General features: G+C 50.5%; 1 protein-coding gene across 1 annotated transcript in view; it reads left to right on the forward strand.

The window, feature by feature from the left end:
* CLRN3 (clarin 3) overlaps nucleotides 1-11,228 on the forward strand; it is a 24,872-nt gene extending 13,644 nt beyond the window's left edge. The window contains exons 2-3 of the mRNA XM_006879865.1: nucleotides 6,864-7,043; nucleotides 10,957-11,228. Coding sequence (XP_006879927.1) covers nucleotides 6,864-7,043; nucleotides 10,957-11,228 — 452 coding nt within the window. The remainder of the gene's footprint in view (nucleotides 1-6,863; nucleotides 7,044-10,956) is intronic.
* The last annotated feature ends 11,253 nt before the right edge of the window (nucleotides 11,229-22,481 follow it).

Below are 22,481 nucleotides of genomic sequence, written 5' to 3' on the forward strand. Positions count from 1 at the left end.
TGAAACCAGGATGCTCCTTGGAGGCAAGGGTTCTGAAGCTTTGTCTGGCATAACTTGGACATGTTGCAAGGTGGCATCAGTCCTTAGAGAGGGACGTCATGCTTGGTAGGGTGGAGGGACAGTGCAGGAGAGGAAGACTCTTGATGAGATGGATTGATTCTGTCACCGAGGTAACAGGGGTAGGTGTGTCAGAGATAATAAGTTTGGCAAGAGACAGGGCAGGGTTTAGAGCTGTTGTACATAGGGTCGCTATGAGTTGCAAGCGACTCAATGGTACATAACAACTATCTTGAGTGTTGATTGTAAGATGAAATCATTAGGATCAAGCTTTTCTCCACCTATCAAATGTTGCCTATTGTTCCAGTGGTGAAGATTTTTGTTTTCTTGATGTTGAGATGTAACATATATTGAAGGCAATCTTTGACCTTCTGCAGCAAGTGTTTCATGTCCTCTCCACTTTCTGCAAGGAACATTGATCTGCTGCATAATAAAGGTTGTTACGCAGGATGAATCTTGTTATTTCTGTTGCATAATTGTGCATGTAATAATAGTATTTACCTTTGCTGTCTTTTTCTCTTGCATTCCTTATAGTGACTTCCTCTGCCTTGGTCTTGTTTGCATCTTGGTCGTTCTTTTTCAAGGGGTCCAACTTTTCAAATTATTTTCAGCCTACAGATTGAATCATATGGATAAAGGACACAGCACTGACACACCTTTTCTTATTTAAGCCTTGTGTTCCTTTGTTCTGTTTGGACAACTACTTCTTGGTTTATGTATAGGTTCTGCATGAGCATAATTACATGTTCTGAAATCCCCATTTTACTCAATCCATAATTTGTAATTATCCACCCAGTCAAATGCCTATCTTGTGAGACTATTATAAAAAGTCATAAACATTCTTTGACGGTTACCAGAGATGGGAGGGGGAGGAAGGACCAGTATCTAACTAGAGTGTGGATGTTGTTTACTTGGATGAAGGGAAAGAATACAAATAGGAGAGAAGCAGCATGATATCACGGCAGAAGAAGTCACTGTGAGGTGCACAAGAGCAGAGTCAGCAAAGGTAAATACGACCGTCACACGCACACCCTGCAATGACAGAAATAATGAACAGTAACCGACGAGCACCAGCAGACAGGCAAGCTGAACAGATGTGGAAAGGTGAATGGGAGTTCCCATGAGAGTGTGGGGGCTCCAGCCAGGGGAGCGCCCTGACATAAAAACTGACCTGTGATGAGATGAAGGGTGTCACACCCCATCCTTAATCCTGTCACACTGACTGTCTTCTCAGACCATGTTGTTGTTGTTAGGTAGGGCCCTATGAGCAATGTATCTGGACCCTGTCCTGTCCTGTGCCATCCTCACATGTCCTGACACACTGGAGCCCATTGCAGCAGTCACTGTGTCCAGTGATACAGTATCAGATCAAGAGGATGATAACAGAACTGCCCAATCGGGCCACTACATCCAAAACATAGAGAGTTATGGCCCAGTCAAGCACACAGATTGTGGAGGACACAGTTCAGTCACCGGTGCATTTGCTATTAAAACAGAGCAACGATGTCAGTCTGGAGACTAAAGAGCGCCTGATACAGGCCATGGTCTTTGCAATCACTCGCTATGCATCAGAGAGCTAGACAATGACACGGGATGATAGAAGAATTGATGCCTTTGAGCTATGGGGTTGGAGAAGAGTATTGAATATACATACAATGGACTGTTGGAGAACAAACAGATTTGTCCTGGAGAGGGTGAAGCCAGGCTGCTCCTTGGAGGCAAGGATTCTGAAGCTTTGTCTGACACACTTTGGACATGTAGCAAGGCGGGATCAGTCCTTGGAAAAGAACGTCATGCTTGGGGGGTGGGGGGTGGAGGGACAGCCAGGAGAGGATGACCCTTGATGAGATGGATTGATTCAGTGACTGGAGTAATCGGGATGGGTGTGTCAGAGACAGTAAGATTGGCACAGGACAGAGCAGAGTTTAGGGCTGTTGTATATGGTGTCACTGTGAATCACAGTCAACTTGATGGCACATAACAACAAAAACAACAACAGCAACAGCAGCAGCAACTCATGTAATGGAGCTCTGGCGACCCAGTAGCAAGAAGCTGTTCTGCAATCCCAAAGGCACGTAGTTCAAATCCACCAGCTGCTTCAAGAGAGAAGGATGGGCAGTCTCCTGCTTTGTGATTTACAGCCTCTGAAAATCCGCTGGAGGGTCTTCTATGAGTCGGTCTGACTCACGACACACAACAACAACAATAACAACGCACATGTGTGCTATTCACCCAGGCTTCATCCAGTTACTGTTTTCAACTTTTTAAATTGTGATTTGAGTAACAGTCTACCATTCATACTGGGGTTTGGTTCAATAATTCAGACATTTCGCTTTGTAACAGTAATTACAATCTTCTCAACATCTCATCATGCGTGTGTTCTGTGTCGCCTTTCCCTTCACGTGTCTATTATCTATTTCTTAATGTTTTTACTCCCCCTCCCTCGCTTCTCAGCTCTGATAACCGTGTAATAATTATTCTATGTGTAAACTGTTCTTTGTGGTTGATTACCGTTGAGTCGAGCACGACTCATAGTGACCCTATGAACGAAAGACCTGAAGCCTTTCCATAACTATCGTTTCTCAAAGTTCTTGGAGCTTCCAGAAGCATGTTGTTTAGGAAGTGGAGCTTTTAAGCATAGTGGCCTTGTAATAAATATTTGTCCTTTTGTGACTGACCTGCTGCACTGGATAACGTCCTCTGGACACCTCCATGTTGTGCAGTGTTTCGCAAGTTTTTCTTGTTTGTTAATCTTGTCTGGTAGTCTACTGTGTGAACGCACCGTAGTTTCTTTATCCACTGGTCTGTGGATGGACACAGGGTTGTTTCCATCTCTTTACTGTTGTAAATAATGCTGCAATGGTATGAATATGTACATATCCTCTTGCGGTGCGGCTCTTACAGCTTTAGGATATATATCTAATATGAGATTGCTGATTAAGTGGTATTTCCATTTTCAACTTTCAGAAGAAATGCCAACCTGCTTTCCATAGCGCGCGCACCATTTCACACTCCCACCTAGAGTGGAGGAGAGTTCCAATCTTTCTACAGCTCACCAGCTTTTGTTGTTTATTGTCTTAGTGGACTTTCCTGTTGTTGCAGGGGTGAGAAAACAACATCTCTCTAACAGCAGGCATTGTGGTCACTGTTGTGAGGTATCCAGGTGTACAAGTGAACATTTACCTGTGTGCGTGTGGAATAACTCTGTGCAGGAATCTTCTTTGACTTTGCACAACTGTTTTTTTTACCTTTGTGTCTTTATATACACATTTTGTTTGACATAGTACCTTGGTCCTCATTAATATTATGTTGAAATTTGTTGAATGATGTGTGATCTGCTGGCAATAAAGATGCCGATGAACATAGAGGTGGGGGAAGAAATGAAACAATGCATTTCCCCGAGTAAATCTGCTGCAAAAGACTTTGTTAAAAGTGTTAGGAGGGAAGATGCCACTTTGAGAATTTATGTGGAGCTGACCAAAGCCGTGGCATTTTTATTTCCTTCATACACATGCAAAAAAAGGACAGTGACTAAGGAAGACTGAAGAATAACTGATGTCTTTGAGTTAGGTTGTTGGCAAAAACTACTGAATTGACCATAGACTTCAGAATAACGGATAAATCTGTCTCTGGTGATGTAGAGCCCAGATGCTTCTCAGAAGGGAGGATGATACGAATTCATCTTGAGCACTTTGACATGGTGTCAGGAAGGACCAGGCCCTGGACGTCATGCTGGGAAAAGCAGAGGATGGATGAAGAAGATGACCCCCGTGAAACGGGCTCTCAGTGGGCAGCTGCCACATTGAGCTCAAACATAGCAACTGTTTCAGAGCTGGAAGCCTGGGCAGCTTTTCCTTCTGTTGTGATAGGGCTGCGATTAGAACCAACTTTTCAACTCCTAACAACAGTAACTAGTACTGAGACAACTGCTGACTTTGACCTTGCACCAGGTGTGTTTTATTTACTGTTGCTTTTACCCCCATTCTTCCTTTGATGTCACCATCACTAGTGTCTGAATAGGTTCGTGCCAAATAATTGCCATGAGTCCTAAGCCTTGTGTCTCCACAGGAATCTGAAAGACTCAGTTCAAGGCCAGGGAGTTCAGTAACCAGCCTGGGTCCAGAGGGCAGGCAGTGGGCACACCCATCCGCCCATCCACTCTGCCCAGGCAACATCTCAGCAAAGGCTGGCATGTCTCCACCTGTAATATCAGCAGTTGTAATTTAGCCAATGTCCTGTTAGAGTTCTTCGCTGGGATGGACCGCAATGAACAGTGTGCCAGGAATTTAATCACTATCTATGGCTCATTGAGAAAGATTTCAAAACAACTCAGTCATTACCAAGTGACAGAGTGTGTACCCATCTGAGTCACCCCGATTCCAGCCCTTCTCTGACCGACAGGAGCAGAGTTCTCTGGTCAGGCATGGGTAGGACACTCAGCTGTCCACACTCTTGAACCATCTTCTGAGTCCCTGGTGGTGCAAATAGTTAGGCACTTAGCTGTTGAGTGAGGTGGGAGGTTGGAGTCTGGCCCGAGCCCCTGCTGGAGGTGGGTCTGGTGATCTACCTGAAGAACCATCATGGGGGGTGGACCCTCTAGGGAGCACAGCTCTCCCTCATACATGTCACCATGAATTACGGGACGTTGATGACATCTTCTGTCTGGGGTTCCTTCTCTTTCCTGCTGGTCTTCAAAGGTGCCGGGGCTGTACTTAACCCTAAAACACAACAAACCCACTACCGTGGCATCAAGTCTGCTTCCTAAGACACCCCCAGGCCTCCCCGGCTGTGCTTTTGTTGTTGTGAGGTGCCTTCAGCGTAGTTCTGAGTCACAGTGACCCGATGGACAACAGACAGAAGCCTTGCCCAGTCCTGGTCACCGCCCAATCTCTGCAGCTGTTTCCATCCACTGTTGTAGTCACTGCCGATCCACCTCGTTGGGGACCTTCTCCTTCCCTGAGCTCCACCTTTCCATGCATCAGGTCCCTGTGCTGGGACCAGTCCTTCCTGATGGCACATCGAAAGTGTGTAAGGGACGCTCTGTCAGTACTGTCTCCAAGACAAGTCTGCTTGTTCTCTTGGCGGTCCATGGCGTACTCGGGACACTTCGCCAATACCACAAGTCAAAGACACCAACTCTTCTGTGGTCTTTCATGTGCATGTAAAACAAGCAAAATACCATGGTTTGGATCAGATGCACCTTAGTCTTTAATGTAACAAACATCCTTAAACTTTGGCACCTTAGAGAGGTCTTTGCTAGCAGATTTCCCTAGTGCAGTGTGTCTTTTGGGGTCATGACTGCAGTGTCTGTGGATGTACAACTCCCCCTCCCCCAGCTTCCTTCCTGCTTTCTGTGCATCTTTTTTCCTTCCACACTTTGCTTTTTGCCTTTTCTTTCAGCCTCTCCTTCCCTCCTTCTTCTCAGCTGTGTGTTCCCTGCACTGCACTGTCCTCTGGACAAATCTACAAGTCTAGGAGTCTTTGCTGCCAGTCTCTAAGAGCGTGTCTTAGATCATGGACTAGGCTGGTCACATTTTTTTCCATGTTCAATGGGAGGAGAATTTTCTTTCCTTATAAAACATTAACAATTTAAACAAAGAAACAAGAAGAACTAAAAAAATTAAGCCCTCTAAATCACACTTCGGGCATGTTACTAGGAGAGGCTATTCCATGGAGAGCGACATCATGCTTGGAAAGGCAGAGGGACAGTGAAGACAGCAAGACCTTCAACCAGGATAATTGGCACAGTGACTGCAGCAACGGGTTCACGTGTGTCAGAGATTGTGAGGATGGCACCGGATAGGACAGGGTCTGTGTTCACAGGGTCAGCATGGGTTGTACTCAACTCCATGGCACACAACACAACATCTCAAGAGATCACAGATTCTTGCATGAGTGTCAGATCTTTCCAGATTCATGTCCAGCTCTGGGTCATGGGCTCCGGAAGGCAGCTACGCTCCCCAGTGTACCTACTACCTATGCTTCCTGGGGTGTACATTCTGAGAGGTAAAGTTGGAGGGAGGGCAGTGGGGTGCAGTGGGGGACTCCTGGCTTTGGGCCCTGGCCGATGAGCCTTGGGTACAGTCAGCACCTGTCAGTGCAGGCTTACATGTTGCCAGGATGCTGATCAGACGTCAGAGAAGTTTCCAGACTAAGAGGAAAGGCTGGGATCCACTTAGGAAAATCAGCCAATGGAAACCCCACAGATCACTGGCTCTGAGCTGCAGCCAATCACAGCAGCATTTTGTACTTGTGTCCAGAAAACCATGAACAGAGAATGTGGACCTCTGCGTCAGTCCAGCCCCATCCTGCAATGGCATAAATGTGCTGTCCAGTCAGTCCAGACCCAGAGGGGCCCACACACGGCAGCAGGAACCACTGGCCGGTCCTGACCGTCCACACGGCTGGAGCCCCTTGCTGCGGCCACTGTGTCCACGCATCTTGCTGAGGCTCCTCCCCCCTTTCGCTGACCCTCTGCGTTGCGAGCCTGGTGTCCTCCAGGGTCTGCTCCTCCCGATAACACGCCCCAACCATGTGCGGGCCCGTCTTACCACCCTCGCCTCTATGCAGTGGTCTACCTGCGTTTCTTCCACGGCAGGTGTGTCTGTCCTTCCCACAGTCCCCGGTGTGCTCAGCTTCCTCCGTCCCCACTCCCGCGCGGAGGCCTTGGAGACGCCTCTGAACCCTAGTTCCCAAGAGAGGAGAAGGTGGTGAGACGCCGGGCGCAGGCGCTGAGCAGCCCCTCGTCGGGAACCGGCATTTGTGTTTTCCACACAAGGGTGTGTACTTACCAAACGCTGCTTCAGTTTTAGGCATATTGAGCGACTCTTCCCCCAAAATCCTGCATTTGGTGGTCGTCCTGGTCCTGGTCCTGAGCTTGTTCTGCGCGTTGATGAGTTCCGGCTTCACCTTGTACAACAGCGTCAGTAATCCCTACCAGACGTTCCTGGGGCCCACGGGCGTGTACACCTGGAACGGGCTCTGCGGTGAGTGTCCCGGGATGGACCTCTTCCCTTGCGCATGCATCCACCCCACGGCAGTTCTGAGGGTCTGCGGGGTGCTGGCCTGCGCTTAGCGTCCGCCAGCTACAATTAGGAAGCCTCTTTTGGAAATAGAACTCTGATACAAGGCCTTGCTGGGAGGCTAGGAGCAGGGCGAGGACAGACATTTGAATATCTGACATAAGACAGCTTGTGCATCTGAGTTTGCAAGGCAAGGTGCTAACCCTCACATCAACCCAGGAAATATCCCTGAGTCTGCGGAGTGTGTTACTCCAGGATAGGCACACAGACGCACACAGAAATACACAACCCGCGCGTATGTGCGTGTCCACACAGAGGTCTACCATGCTTATACATGCACACACATAGACATGAACAGCACACACATGTAGATGCACACGACACACATGTATGCCAAAGTGCACAGCACACACACACATGAACACACAGCACGGGTGAAAACACAATGTGCACACAGATACGTACACATGCACGTTTACACATACACACCGTGCCGCTGGGTGTACAATGTACACACACACAGCCACGTGTTCACACACACACACACGTGAACACACAGCATGGGTGAACACACACAATGTGCATAGATACATACACACCTGCATTTACACATATACACTGTGCCGCTGGGTGTACATTGTACACACACACACAACCACGTGTTCACACATACACATTTGGGGGAGCTCTGGTGGCCCAGTGGTAAGAAGCTGTGCTACAATAAGAGAAGCATGTGGTTCAAATCCACTAGTTGCTCTGTGGGAGAAGCACGGGCAGCTTACAGCTTTGGAAACTCATCAGAGGGTTGTGGTGAGTCAGGCTCGACTTGCCGGTGGTGGGGGTGTGTTCCTGCTGAACTGATGGGCCCTGTTTGGGTTTGAGTAGAGCGGATGACATGCAGGGGTGTGTTCTTGTTGTTGTTTGCAGTGAGTCAGAACCCACTCAGAGCTGACCCCCCAGCAGGCTTTCAGACGCAGGACACCACACAGATTTCCCGTCCTTCTCTTGTGGAACAGCTGATGGATTTGAACAGTGCACCTTTGGGTTTGCAGTACGGCTTCTTACCGCTAGGCCACCAGAGCTCCCTTCAGAGATATTAACCACCCAGAATCTGAGCCCGGTGCCGTCGAGTTGACTCTGACTCACGGTGAATGTGTGAACAGCGTAGACAGCAACAGGAGGACCCAGGCCAGGCCAGCTTCCAAGGGGTGCGGAGCCTGAGGGAAGTACTATACGCCCCTTCAGGAGCTGGAAGCCCCTAGGTGGTGAACGCATTCGACTGCTAGTGAAAAAAAATGGTGGCTTCAGTGCCCCCAGAGGTGCATCCGAAGAAAGGCCTGGCAATCTGCTTCTGCAAAGTTCAGGCCTTGAAAACCGTATGGACACAGTTCTCTCACACATGAGTCAGAATTCTCCCACAATGATCACTAGAATTTACATGATTCCCACAAGACACAGGGGCCCTGGTTAACTAAGCGTTGGGCTGCTGACTGAAACGTCAGCTGTGCACACCCACCAGCTGCTCCAAGGGAGAAAGCCAAGGCAGTCTGCTCTTTTAATGTTTACGGCTCCAGCTCTGCTCCAGCCCCAGGGCTACTGAGTCCGAAAGGACTGGATGGTGGGTGGACTTGGAGATGATTTTAGCACTGACTCCCCGAGTGGGGCAAAGAGCTCTCAGCTGCTGATCAGGGAGGTGGAGACAGAACTCAAGAGAGGTGCCTCAGAGGAAAAGCCTGGTCATCAGCCACCAAGAACCCATGGAGCACGCTCTGCTCTGGCCCCACGGGCCACCTGGAGTCGGGGTTGGCTGTTTGGTGATTGGCCACCAAGAACCCACAGAGCACAGCTCTGCTCTGGCCCCATGGGCCGCCTGGACTGGGGGTTGGCTGGCTTTAGAGCTGAGCTTGGAGAAATTCTCCTCTGGTGGCAGACAAGTGCGTGGGGTCCCTGGAGGAGGAGGAGGAGGAATGAGGAGGCCACATCCTGGCTTTGTTTCTGACAGAAGATGCGCAGATCCTGCTTGGGGAAACTGGGGATACAGCAGCCCCTGTGCCCTCTGACTCCAGCGATGCTGGGACTGCTAGAACTGAGTGAAGGCTGCAGACTGCCCCCTCAACTCACTTGCCTCTCTGCTGGGAGCCCACATCCCTGACAGAGGACTTAGGGGACCAGCTGATGGTCACCCCGCATTGCACCCAGACAGGGACAGACAGCCCTGAGACCAGTCCACAAGAAGGGACACACTCAGGCTGGCCTCCGTGAGGGCTCCCCCACCCACAAATCCACATCAAAGCTCTGGGCTTCTGTGTTATAAAACTCTCAACTGCCTTCAGCCTGCCTCACGGTGACTAAGTTTTTATAGGATGCTTTACCAGGCCTGATGAGGGATAATGAAGGCATTTAGAGAGCATCAGAAGATGGGGCTTTTTGTACATTCAGGTTATTAGGAAATAAAAACTGAGGCCAAGCATCAAAGTTGGTCATCAGGGAGGGTCAGAGCAGCCTCTTGGCCCAAATCGCCTCTAATGAGGCTTGGAGGCTGTTGGGAAACTGTGGGGGTGTAACCTTCAGGTGGGGTATGCTGGATGCCCAGAGTCAGCAGCGGTCAGGTGGGGAACCACAGGGTCCCTGGAGGGTTCAGACCTGCCTCACCCCAGTCCTGTGGCCCTGCTGTCTTGTTCTCCTTCTGAGACGAGGAGTCTTGGGAAGCCAACACCTGCCACACCCCCAGGACATGGCCGAGCCCTGAAGGCTGATGGTCTGACTCTACAGCCATGTTCTTTTAACCAGCCCAGGAGCTCCCCAAGTTTCTGCTAAGAGATGCTCTGTGCTGGGGAGATGTGCGAAGAAAGGAAAGTGGGGTGCAGGCAGAAAATTAGTGGGGCCTCCCTCCACCTGGAAGAAGGATGTGAACCCCACCACACGTGGACTAAGCTCTCCTGTGAGGGTGGGCCTGGCTCTCTGGCCTGGCCACATCAGGGCCCAAAGTGTCGGACTCACAGAACACGCCTCGCGGGTAGACTTTGGTCCACAGTCACAGGCAGCCCGGCTGCACGCCTTTTGCCTTTGCTCCGAATGCGTCCTCAGCAGCCTGGCCTCAGGAGCTCACTCACTCATTCATTCATTCATTTACTCACTCATTTATTCACTCATTCATTCATTGACTCATTTACTCGCTCATTACTCATTCATTCACTCATTCTCTCATTCATTCATTCACTCACTCACTCATTCTCTCATTCATTTATTCATTAACTCATTTACTCACTCGCTCATTATTCACTCATTCATTCACTCACTCGTTCATGTACTCTTTTATTCACACACTCATTCTCTCAGTCATTCACTCACTCATTTTCTCACTTATTCACTCATTCACTCACTCCCTCACTCATTGCACCCTCCACGTCCACCATCTTGGCGGGGGACTACGTGAGGCTGACTTTTCTTGATTTAGGATTTACACTCAGACTCTTTTTGAAAGGATTTGAGCAGGAATGTTGACTCCCGCCTTCCACAATCTTACTCTTCATCTCTTCTTACTAAGCTGTGTCTGACAGTTCACCTCATGGTTGACATGGAGTAAACACCTATAGAGACTACCGTCATAAAGACACTAAAACCCCAAACAAAGCCCACCGCTGTCGAGTCCTTGCCGAGATCCACAGCGACCCTCCAGCAGGTTTTGAAGCTGTAAATCTTTCAGGGAGGAGTTTGCCCATCTTTCTTCCGTGGAGCAGCTGGTGGATTGAAACCGCATGCCTTGGGGATGGCAGCGCAGCTTCTTACCGCCAGGCCACCAGAGCTCTCATCAGGGGACTAGCCGCCTTCAAGGACCATGTTGCCTTGACATTTACAGAACTTTGTCTTCTTCCAGCATCCTTCACGCTCCTCGCCATGTTCCTGTTTGTGGGGAACACGCAGTCCAACAGCCTCTCGGAGGAGTTGACCCAACTTCTGTACCCCACAGTCACCCGCAGCGGGGCGACCCATCAGTACGGATACTCCTTCTGGCTCCTGCTCCTTGTTGTCCTTCTAAACATCGTCACCATCGTCATCGTCTACTTCTACCAGAGGGCCAGGTACCGGCGGAAGCAGGAGCAGAGGAAGCCCATGGAACAGGCCCCGAGGGACGGGATTCTGTTCTAAGAGACATTCTATGTCGGCCTCTGAGCAGAACTGCACGGAAGGTCGGACAACAGGCAGAGCACAGCGAAGGCCTCTGTGAGCGAGCTCACTTTGTGGTCACTTACGTGTCCATGAATTAATTAGGTCCCTCAGAAGTGACCAGCCCAGTGAAAAGTGTCTGAGGAGATGAACAGGGACAGGTCATCTTGTCCTTCGCCTACAGATCAGTGGGATGGTTATGAGCCTGTGCCCTGTGGACCTGGTGGTGTTATTTAAAATAAACACTTGTGTTACGTACCTTTCCTTGGAGGAGCCCCGGGCACCTCATCACCCAGGATCTCTCTGGCCGGAGAAGGGACCGGTAGCCTTAATTCCCACGGTTTTGTAGACATGCTGAACGCTTGTTAGCCAAACTAGATTCTAGGTGAAGACTCAGGAAAGGCTTCTAAAGGGAAGAAAGTAGCAAATAAAAAGATAAATGGGGGAAAGAAAAAATAGAACCTTCCAGTCTACACGCTAACAGAGCTAAAGGTATATTTTCAGTTGAAAATGGTTTGAGGAATACCATCAAATTGAAGTTATATATTGCTGTTAAGTTCTAATGACTCAAATCCCCCTCCAGCAGTCCTCAGCTGGTAACCTGGTGTAGACACAGGGATGGATGGGGGCGGGGTGCTACAATGGGGCTTATCCTTGACCAGCAGACTCCTGCTGCCTGGAGACTGAGGAGGACGATGAGAACTCAGTCGTTTGCAGGACCACCGAGGTGGGGGCAGGGTGACTGTGGGCATGGGTGTTGGGTGCCTTTGACAAGCAGGTGGGTGATGATGATGATGGTAAGTGACTTGGTGCTGTGGTGTATCACCCAGTCAGAACTGACTCAGAGCTGACCCTCCAGCGGGTTTTCAGAGGCAGTTTAATCACATGGGAGGAGATTGTCCATCTTTCTCCCCTGGAGCAACTGGTGGATTTGAACTTCGTGCCTTTGAGATGCTGCCTAAGGGAACCACCAGACCTCCCTTAAGAGTTGGTTGTGGGGTGTTTTGTTGTTGTTTTTCTGTTAAGAGTGAAAAAACATTTTAAAACCCTAGAAGAGTTAAAACAAATTAAAAATGGTGCCAGAGAGGATCCCATCTACTTTACCCGAAGGCTAGTTTCTGAGGAAATCCCTTTGAGAAGTTTTTCGGAATCACAGCCTCGCCACGTTGACAGCCAGCCTTAATTCCCACGCTCCTCTCACGTTTTAACGTGGATGGTAATGAAACTGCTCAGGACGTCTATTCGGAGGACCAACCCTCCTTTCTTGCTCCAGGATTTATGGCTGGTGGAAAGTTGCCAATCCTATGAACTAGTGTTCGTAATTAGCGTGACCTCATCCACACAGTGATGCTTGAAAGCCTTCCAGCCAGAGTTAGTACAGGCCCAGGGCTGGGCTGGGGCGTGACCTGTTGTCTGCAGGAGATAGGTACCAGGTTTCCACACTCCCTCTGCAGATTGCAAGGAAGGAGGCAGGGACTGTGGAGAATGTTCTCCTAGAGGATCTGGCGAACGTGCTTGGCCCAAGTGGTGGTGTACAATCACCTCACAGGCATTTCAAAACTGCTGTGCTGCAAATAAAGAGACTGAGGAAGTGATGCCTTTGGGCTATGGTGTTGGCAAAGATTCGGCTGTACTACGAACTGAAAGAGGAATGAAGAGGTCTGTCATGGCAGATGAACAGCCAGGAAGCTCCTCAGAAAGGCGGCTGGCAGTACCTCATCTCACACACTTAGGACATGTCATCAGGAAGGATGAGTCCCTCAATAAGGACATCAGGCTGGACAAAGTAGAGGGTCAGAAGGAAAGTGGAAGACTTCAAAGGAGATGAGTTGATACAGTAACTGCAGCAATAGATGGAAATGTAGCAAAGCAAGCTCTAGTGGCCTAGTGGCAAGAAGCTGCACTGCAATCCCAAAGGTGAGCAGTTCAAATCCACCAGATGCTCTGCTGGAGAAGGAGGGGCAATCTCCTCCTGTACCAGTTAGATCTAATTTGAAGGTACACACACAAATAATAATAATTTTTTTAAAAAAGAAAATGTAGCAATAGGTGTGAGTTTGGAGCCAGGTGGGACAATGTTTCATTTTTCTGTAGGAGGGTTACTGTCAATTTGAACTGACTTAACAGCGCTTAACAACAGCAAGGTTCCTGCGAGCTAGGTGGACGAGGAAGCCTGTCTCATACAGCTGGGAAGCATCGGGAGAAGCTGCCTTTCCTCTTCACACACTCAAAAACAACAGGCATCTTCAAATTCCTCCTAGGGGCTAGTACAGAAACCCCACTGGGAGAGAGGAAGCAGTGGAGGTCCACTGTGAGAAGGCCCCTTGGGGTCCCTGGGGGGCAGCCGCTGCTCCCACCCCCTAAGGCAGGCCAGCTGGAAAGAAGGAGGGAGTTAACCGTTCACTTCTGGTGCTAATGTTGAGTAAGTGGGCTAAAGGGTCTGTAGGCTTTTAAAATCAGTAACTGAAGGCAATAAAGAGAAGGCTACGTTTGTACACTTTCTTTATCAGCCTTTGACTTTCAGGAAGTGGTGGAGTTGGTGTTCACCACTGGAATCAGGGGTCACATGATCCTGCGTGAGACTGTGACCTTGTTCCCACTCGGCACACGCTGTCTTCTCTGGTCCCACTGCTGAGAACTGAAACTGTTGAAGCTCTGTCATATTCTCTTCTGGCATTTCCCCCATTAGATAAAGCATTATCAGAAAGGGGAAGGGGGGGGGGTAAAGAAAGGGGAAGGAATTATAGGGCTCAGTGGCAGAATCCTTGACTCCAGGGTTAGAGACCTGGGGTCCATTCTCAGATAAGGCAGCTTACGATAGCCACCACTTGCCCGTCAGTGGAGGGAGGACTGTGTCCTGCTAGGACATTGGACAGAAGTCAGAGGAGCGTCCAGACTAAGACACACCAGGAAGAAAGGCCTGAAGATCTACTTCAGCCAGTGAGAACCCGCAGAAACCCAATGGTGTGGTGACCAGCCGATGACAGCGATGGCAAAGCACGGGGCAGGGCTCTGGTCTGTGTGCACAGGGTCCACGTGGGTCACACACTGACCAGACAGCAGCTCACAACATCAACAAAGGTGGGGACATCCCCATCTCAGGTGTCCGGTGCTGCTGTGACCAAGACACCCCGTGAATCAATGAGAATGTGTTCTCTTAGCAATTAGGAAGGTAGACGTTTGAGTTCAGGGCGCCCTTGCCGGTTCTGGAAGGGTCCTGGTTCCCTCTGCATCTGAGCGCCCAGCATTCCTTGGAGATCGCCCTGTGTCTTGGCCTTCCTCTGTGGACGAGCTTCCGTGCAGGGGACTTGGGCCAAAGGACGCCCTGCCGTCCTGGCGATGCTTTCCTTGGTGACACTGAGCTCCCCCTTCTCTGTGAGCTTTTATTTCGTTAGATTACAGGTGTTCTGGGCAACACCAAGCAAACCCCCTTTATGTCAGTCGGAGCTGTGGTGAGGGCGCTGGGTCCCATCCTTCATTCTCTCGTAACGGTTTGGTTTATCAGACCATGGGGATCACTTCATAATTCCCACATTACCCTGGTACATACTTGTCCTTTTGGAGGACACACCTACTCCACAACACCCCCTTTTTACTCCTCCCCAGTCTCACCCCCATTTCCTGTCTTTCTGAGGAAGCCGTCATCAAGGATGCTGGGTTTTTTTCTAGTCTAAGTCTTTCTTGCATTTCTCATTTAATGGCATAAAAACTCCGTGCCTCAGTTTCACCAGCATCTCCTTTTGACAGATGAACAAACAGGCCCACAAGGTCAAAGGTGAGCTAGTCAGGGTCAGGAAGCCAGAGAAACCCCAGGTGGACGCATGGGTGAGCTGGCTTCGGATTGCTCTGGTGGGCTTGCGCGGAAGGCTGTCCATCTTATCTGTGTATGGTCAGTCTGTCACCATCTCTCCACTCCTCCCACAAGCCCCTGTGGTTAAACCTCATGGATAAGCTCTCCCATCTGATCCGTTTCCATGCAAAGAACACCCCGAATAGCATTAGCAGTGAATATATTACACACAGAAATCGCTAAACATCTCCAGTATTTTCCAGGAAACATTTTAACAGTTCTAAGGGAATTTTAGAAATCCTTTTCAGAAGGGGGAGGGGCGGATCACTGTTCTGAGCAGCACGAGGGTAGAAGCTGGATTTCTTGAGCACAATCCGACTGACTCTGACCTCACAGGCCTTCCGATGTCACAGATCCTCCAACAAGTGTTGGCAAATGTATCGGGCTTGTCGACAAAGGGTGACAGGCTGGAGAGCTAGAGGCTGGTCGTGGGGACGCTGGTGGCACTGTGGCCTTGTGGCCTTGGGCTGCTAACTGAAAGTTGGTGGTTCAAACCCACTGGCCACTTGAAAGGATGAAGCTAAGGGGGGTTTGTTCTATGAAGGTGGCCCCCCTGCAAAGCCCTGGGCAGTTGTACTGTCCTCCACGGTCACTCTGAGCGGGAACAACTGTAAGGCAATGGGCTTGGCTTATGAGCTCTGCAGCTCAGTCAAGGAACCATGATGTGCATACAGTGTTTTACCACTGACTGAAAGGTCAACAGTTCAAGTCCACCAGCTGCTCCTCAGGAAGAAGTAAGGTGTCCTTTCTCATTAAGATTTGCTGCCTTGGGGGCCAGTAGAAGGTTGCAGCGAGTTAGAAACAATTCGATGGCAGTGTGGGCTGTGGGTTCCTTGCTGGCCCCTCTGACACTTCATCACGAGAGAAAAGTGAACCTTCCTCAAGCCATCAACTATCTGCCACAAAATGAGCTCACGTGGTGTGTCCGGGAGCTGTGGCCTCTCCCAGCCCGGATGTCTCTTGCATGTTCACCCCGTGGAGCCACTTCTCACCCTCCAGGACGGGCTACCTCGGCCCGTGGAGGACGAGCCCCCAGAAGGCACCAGAAGGGCGTCACAAAGGTGAGTCGGAGGGGGACTTCCTTCAGCGCAATGTTGTTTGTTAACTGAAGTTCACATGTGTCTTCTTGGAAGTCTGTCCGTCATGGTGAGAACTGAGACTGTTGTTTTTATTATTTGCCATTGAGTTGCTTAAACCCATCCGTGAGTTTAAGCAATAAGGCACGATGGGTGAAAATTATGGCATGGAAGGCCTGTAATGCCCAAACCAAGCAAGGTGCTGCCAGGTTGGTTCTGACCAGAGTGACCCTGCGTGTGTCACACGGTGACCTGGGTGGGTATCACACAGTGTGTGTGTGTGAGATGGTGACTCCGGGTGTGCCACATGGTGACTGTGCGTGTGTGTGTGTGTGTGTGTGTGTGTGTGTGTGTGTGTGTATGACACAGTGACCTGAGTGTGTATCATATGGTAACCCCAGGTGTGTCACACAATGACCCTGTGTATGCGTGTCACACGGTGACCCTCTGTGTGTGTATGTGTATGACACAGCGACCTGGGTGTGTATCATACAGTGACCCCATGTGTGTCACATGTGATCCCATGTGTGTCGGGTGGAACATCTAGCTTTATCACTTATTGGAAGTGGATCACCAGGTCTTTCTTCTGAAGCATCTCTGTGTAGATTCAAACCTCCAACCTCATGATTAGCAGCATTCTCTGACTTCCATGCATATCACTGTCCTGCAGATTCAGAAAGTGTCATTGTTTTCTCTACTGGCTGCCCCTCTATGGTCCCTGTATCACTGTAGATTATTTTATAGGTGAGAGGTTAAGCGACAGAGGGGTCAAGTGACTTAGCCAAGGTCACTCAGATCACAGGTGGAGGCGGAGCCTTGGCCTCTCTGAGAGGGGACTTTCACAGTCTGGACACGAGCCATACCATACGGAGGCGCTCACTCCAGGGACATGATGTCCAACCTGTCCCCCGGCTTCCCACAGCTGAAGCTGTCTATGGAAACAGGCGAAGGACGATGACCTCCTGCCCTGCTGTCCTGGTCAAGGAGCAAGTGTCCATTTCCTGCCTCCTAGTGCTATCACTGACCTAACTGGTTGTCCTCTTGGGGGCGAGGGCCCACTTTCTGCCTCATGGTGGCCGTCTCCTTGGTAACTGGCTGTCCACTTGAGGAGAACAGCTTGAAGGCACAGAACCATGACGTTCACAAACCGGCCTGTGTCAAGAACTGACGGTGGCTTGAATGAGTGAGTGCCCAGGTATTGGGGCAGGATGGGAACAATTGGAGGGGACCAAAGGTGTCAGGGTTAGAGACAGAGCAGCCCTGGTCAAGTCACACTCACTTCCTACCATGCCCCCTGAAGCCCCCCCATCTCAGTGGCAGCAAAGTGATTAAAGCAGAGTCAGGCAAGATGGGGGTTGGGCATAACCAGGCTCTACTTCCTCACCTTGGGTGACCTTCCTCTTCCCTTTCCTGGATCTCAGCTCCCTGATCTGTAAACAGAATCTGCTGTTTTAGGGCAGAGGTCACTACCCCCAGGGGGATACATTCAATTACAGCCCACGGATCAAGTCCAGCTACAGCCCAGGGACCAAGTCCAGTCAACGTCAGTTTTTCCAGCTTTGCTGGAACAGTGCCCCACTCACCGGTCACCTGTGCCCACTTTGATGTCAGACCTGGGCAGCTGTGACAGACACCTGGGATGGCCAGGTGTTCTCTCCGAGGGCAGCACTGCCCCCTAGCGGTACCTTGGAGACTGTGCCTCTCGGACTCCTGCATGGAGACCCTGAAGGATCAGGCTGCCCCACCGACCTTCCAAGACACACCTGCACACGTGTGCTTTCACGTACTTGTGCGTGTTTTTAACTCTTTGTTGTGGTTGAGTGACAGTTTCCAGAAAAACTTTGTTTAATCGTTTAGACACACTTGGTTCGTGCCATTGGGTCTGACCCCTCACTGTACGAGCCCTCCTTCACCGCCTCCCCAAACCCCTGCTCCTGCCCACCCTTCTTTCCTGCCCTTCCTCCTTCTGAGCTTGGTTTTGGACAAATGCTACCTTTCGGCCTCACCTGGTCGGGGTTTGTTTTGTTGGTGTGTGTGTGTGTGTGTGTGTGTGTGTGTGTGTGTGTGCATTTTGCTTTATAGGTTTGTAAGGACTCACATATTTTGAACGTATGGCCAAGAGGGACCTGTCTTTGGAGAAGGACATCATGCTTGGAAGGGCGGAGGGACAGCGCAGGCGAGGAAGACCCTGAATGAAGATGAGTTGACTCAATGACTGTGGTAATGGGAGTAGGTCTTGTGGGAGACGACAAGATTGGCGCAGGACAGGGCAGGGTTCTGAGCTATTGTACATAGGGTTGCCATGAGTCACAAGTGACTCAACGGCACACAACAGCAACAACAACTACAGCAACAACAACTACAACAACTACAACAGCAACAACAACGGACTGGGATCTTTGTGAGGCAGACTACCACTTTTTTTTTTTTTTAATTCTCAGGAAGTGGGTGTGTTTGAACTGCCAACCTTTTGGTTAACAGATGAACACTTAACTACTGTGCCACCAGGGCTCCTGGTCACAGCCAAGCTGTTTCCAAATCCAAAGCTACTATGCTCCATTGAGCTGGTCCTGCGTCCAGGGATGCTGTGACCCCAGTGGAGCTGCGGGTGGAACTCTGGGGTGTTCTCTGATGTCTGAACAGAAGACTAGAACTCTCTGTCAAGACAGCACTGGGTGTATTTGAACCGCCAACCTTTAGTTTGTACTAGTCAAGGACAAACCCCGTGGTCTCTCTAAGCAGTTGCTTTATAGAAACACTATGTATCACTTTTACCGCTTTACTTTCAGTGTGTCGACCTGCTAGACAAAAGGTCAGAGGTTCAGATTCACCAGCTGCTGTGAGCGAGAGATGGACAGGATTTTATAAAGATTTACAGCTTTCGTGACCTGTTGGAGAGTCACTTTGAACCTGAATCAACTTGGCTGCAGTGGACACTGTGCTGTCTGTCCTTTGATGTTGTACGTTGCCACCCACTTGGAACTGACTCATAGCTGACCACTCAGTGGGTTTTCAGATGCAGTAAATCACATGGGAGGAGACTGTCCGTCCTCACACTTCAGTCACTTTTATTTTATTTCTCTTTGTGAACTCTGCACCACGTGGTGGCAACACCAGGATTACCTTCTCAGGGCCCTCACACAGCATTGGCTCCAACAGCAGGGCATGGATCTGCATGTCCTTAGGGTCGGGGCCAGGGCTGGACATCAGCATCAGAGGGACTGAGGGAAGGCTGTGCGACTGTTCCAGCACGCGGCCACACGAGGGCGGCAGAGGTCTATGTGTGTGTTGTCACCAGTGGACACTGGGGGACCTGGTCCATCACTCTCCGGGCTTCCCACATCCCTTGTCTTTTTATCTGCATGTCTAGGTATGGTGTCCCCACCAACCAGGACAGGTGCCCACAGGCGACCTCTCTCCCTTCAGGTTGCACAGTAGATTAAACACTGCTCACTAAGAAATTGGTGGTTTCAGCCCACCAGCGGCCCCTCGGGAGAACTCTGAGGTGGTCAGCTCCTTTGCATTCGCAGCCTGGGACCTTGGAGCCGTGCTGGCCTGTCCCACAGCGGCTGTGGGTTGGACTTCTCTTGACTGGGAGCTGTCTGGTTTCTGGTAATCTTTATGGGAACAGATCACCAGTTTCTCCTGCAGAGAAGCTACTGGGTTTAAATCTCATCTTTGGGTCAGCAAGCATGCACTTAACCACTCACCACCAAGACTTCCCTTAAAAAATCCCCAAAGTCTAATTCATTGCTGTCTAATCAGCATCTACTTGTAGATGGCAGACCCTCCTGGAGGTTTCTGGAGACTCTAACTCACATGGGAGGAATATGCCCATCTTTCCGACAGACACTGGTGGGCTCAGACTGGTGGGGCGTCACCTTTGGCCAGAAGCGGAGCTCCCTACAAACTAGTGTTAGATGCTGTCATGCTGACCGGGTGTCAAAGCAACATTATGAACGATGGGTCCGAACCCTCCGAGCCAGTGCCACCATTGTCGCTGTGTGCTGTCAAGTCAGGGCTGATCCATTGCTGAATTCCCAGAGGATTTTCAGAGACAATAAATCTCATGGGAGGAGATAGCCATCCTTCTCCACAGAGCAGCTTGTGGATTCGAACCATGTACCTTTGAGATCACAGCCCAGCTCCCTTATCAGTAGACCACCAGAGCTCCCTCCTGTGCACTAGGCCACGTAAGTAATAGAAGAGTTAACGCCTGTCCACTGAATGCTGATGCTGTGCCTGCCCTCAGTGGACACTCACTCCAGCTCAGAGATCAACAGTCATCAAATGGCTTTGCCAAGAATGACCCCCATGGATGGACCCTGGCCATCTGCTTTCCCGATCTGAGGTTGCTCATGGCACGTTGTATCCCCAGGCCTAGAGAGCTATCCACATTCCTACCTTTTGAGTCCTTGGAGAGCATGGGGACACTGCCTCTGCTCTGTCCACTCTGCTATTTGTGGACTGGAGACTGACTCAAGTCCACTGGGAATCTGTCCTCCACACTTTAAGGACAAACCCTGTAAATGGAGATGTGAAAGCACATAGTTAAACAGACTGAACAGAAACCCCAACAGCCAGTCCACAGTGGGGATCAGACGCTGCTTTCTGATTTCTTTGTATGACTGGTTCCCAGTTAATACTGATCACTTTGTCCCCAGGGGAGCCTGCATCTCTTGAGGGGTGAAGGACCAGAAGGTAACTCACACCTCTAGTTTTGAGTTATTTTTCCCCAAGTAAACCATTAGGAAGAATCTCGTGAAATTGGGATTTCCCTGAACTCAGGATTCTCAAAGTTGGTGCCGAACTTTCAGGTCTGGGCGTGGGAGTGAAGGAGCCCTGGGGCTGTGGGGCTGGGGGGGCGTGGAGGCTGGGGTGGGGGGGCTGGGCCTCCGTGCAGCACCTCAAACCCACCATCATCTCCTCATTCCCCAAGATTCACAGCCTCCAAAAACCCAGAGACCTGTCAGTCACGAGCTGTGAGCGGGTTCTGACTCCAGATGAGGTGAGTTTTGTGGGATTAGAAGCACAGAATTAGTAAGAATCCACCTTGATACTCTCTGGAGTGGAAGAGTGTTTGCATTTTGGGTAATCTTGGACCCCCAGGGGCTCACCCCAGCTCCTTCCTCCTCTTCCCTTTGATGGGATTAAGGGCAGTTCAGGAAGGATTCATTTCACCTGATGGCTCTGGCCACTCAGAAATCTCCCCTGGCCCCAGGGGAAACTCACATTTCTTCCTGAAAAAACACCCTCTTCCTCTCCCTCCTTTCCCTCCTCTCCTCTCGGGGATCTGCTGCACTTGGGGATCACTCTCAACCTCGGGTGCTCTGGTGGTTTAGGGGTAAGGAACTGTACTGCCGAAGCTAAGGTGCGCAGTTCGAATCCACCGCTGTACCTTAGAAGGACGGGCGGTCTTCTCTGAGGATTAACTGTCTCTGAAAACCCACTGACGGTTCAGCTGTGGTTGGTTCTGACTCAACGGTAAACATCAATCTGTGAGGAAGGAGGAGGAAGATGGGGGCATCAGCCTGTGAGGAAGGAAGAGGAATTAGGGGGTGCCCTGAAGAGCAGTTGCTTCAAGAGGGAACAGCCTTGGTGCTGAGCCTGTGGCCAGGAGGCCCCTAGAACTACTCTCAAGGCTCTGCCTTAGTGTTGAATGAACCCTGTAGGTCATGCTCAGCCTCTCCCCGCCCCTCCAAGCTACCCTGCACCCCCAAAGGCCCTTCAGTGTCAGCTCCTCCTCCCTCCCTCCAGCTACCTGCTCTTAAATGATTACCTGGTCATTTCCTGATGGTTTCAATGTCCCGGAGCAGAGATGCTCTGATGAGTTATGGACTGATAGTCATCTAGCCTTGTTTACGGGTAAAGGAAGACCCCCTGGGCCAGGACTCCCACTAATCCCTTCCTCCCTGACCTCTCCTTTTCACCAGATAACAGGGATTAGGAGGCCCTGGAGTATTTTCCATTCTCAGGACAATTGGGCCCCCACCCCCACTGGGATCTGTCCTAGGACACTGGACCTCCCACTCCCCCTGGGATCTGTACTAGGACACTGGACCCTTCACCCCCACTGGGGTCTGTCCTAGGACACTGGATCCCCCACCCACACTGGGGTCTGTCCTAGGACACTGGACCCTCCACCCCCACTGGGGTCTGTCCTAGGACACTGGACCCCCCACCCGCACTGGGTGCCGCTAGGTCCCTGGGCTCTGCTGGATGGAAAAGTCCTTGGGGGAACTGAGAAGCTTCAGGAAAGAGGAGGAGGTGGGGGCTGGAAGCTGACTGAGCCCTGGGGGGAGGTGTAGG

The sequence above is a fragment of the Elephantulus edwardii genome, unplaced genomic scaffold (genome assembly GCF_000299155.1).
Source record: "Elephantulus edwardii isolate Elephantulus edwardi_28Jun2011 unplaced genomic scaffold, EleEdw1.0 scaffold00006, whole genome shotgun sequence".
Classification (NCBI taxonomy): Eukaryota; Metazoa; Chordata; class Mammalia; order Macroscelidea; family Macroscelididae; genus Elephantulus; species Elephantulus edwardii.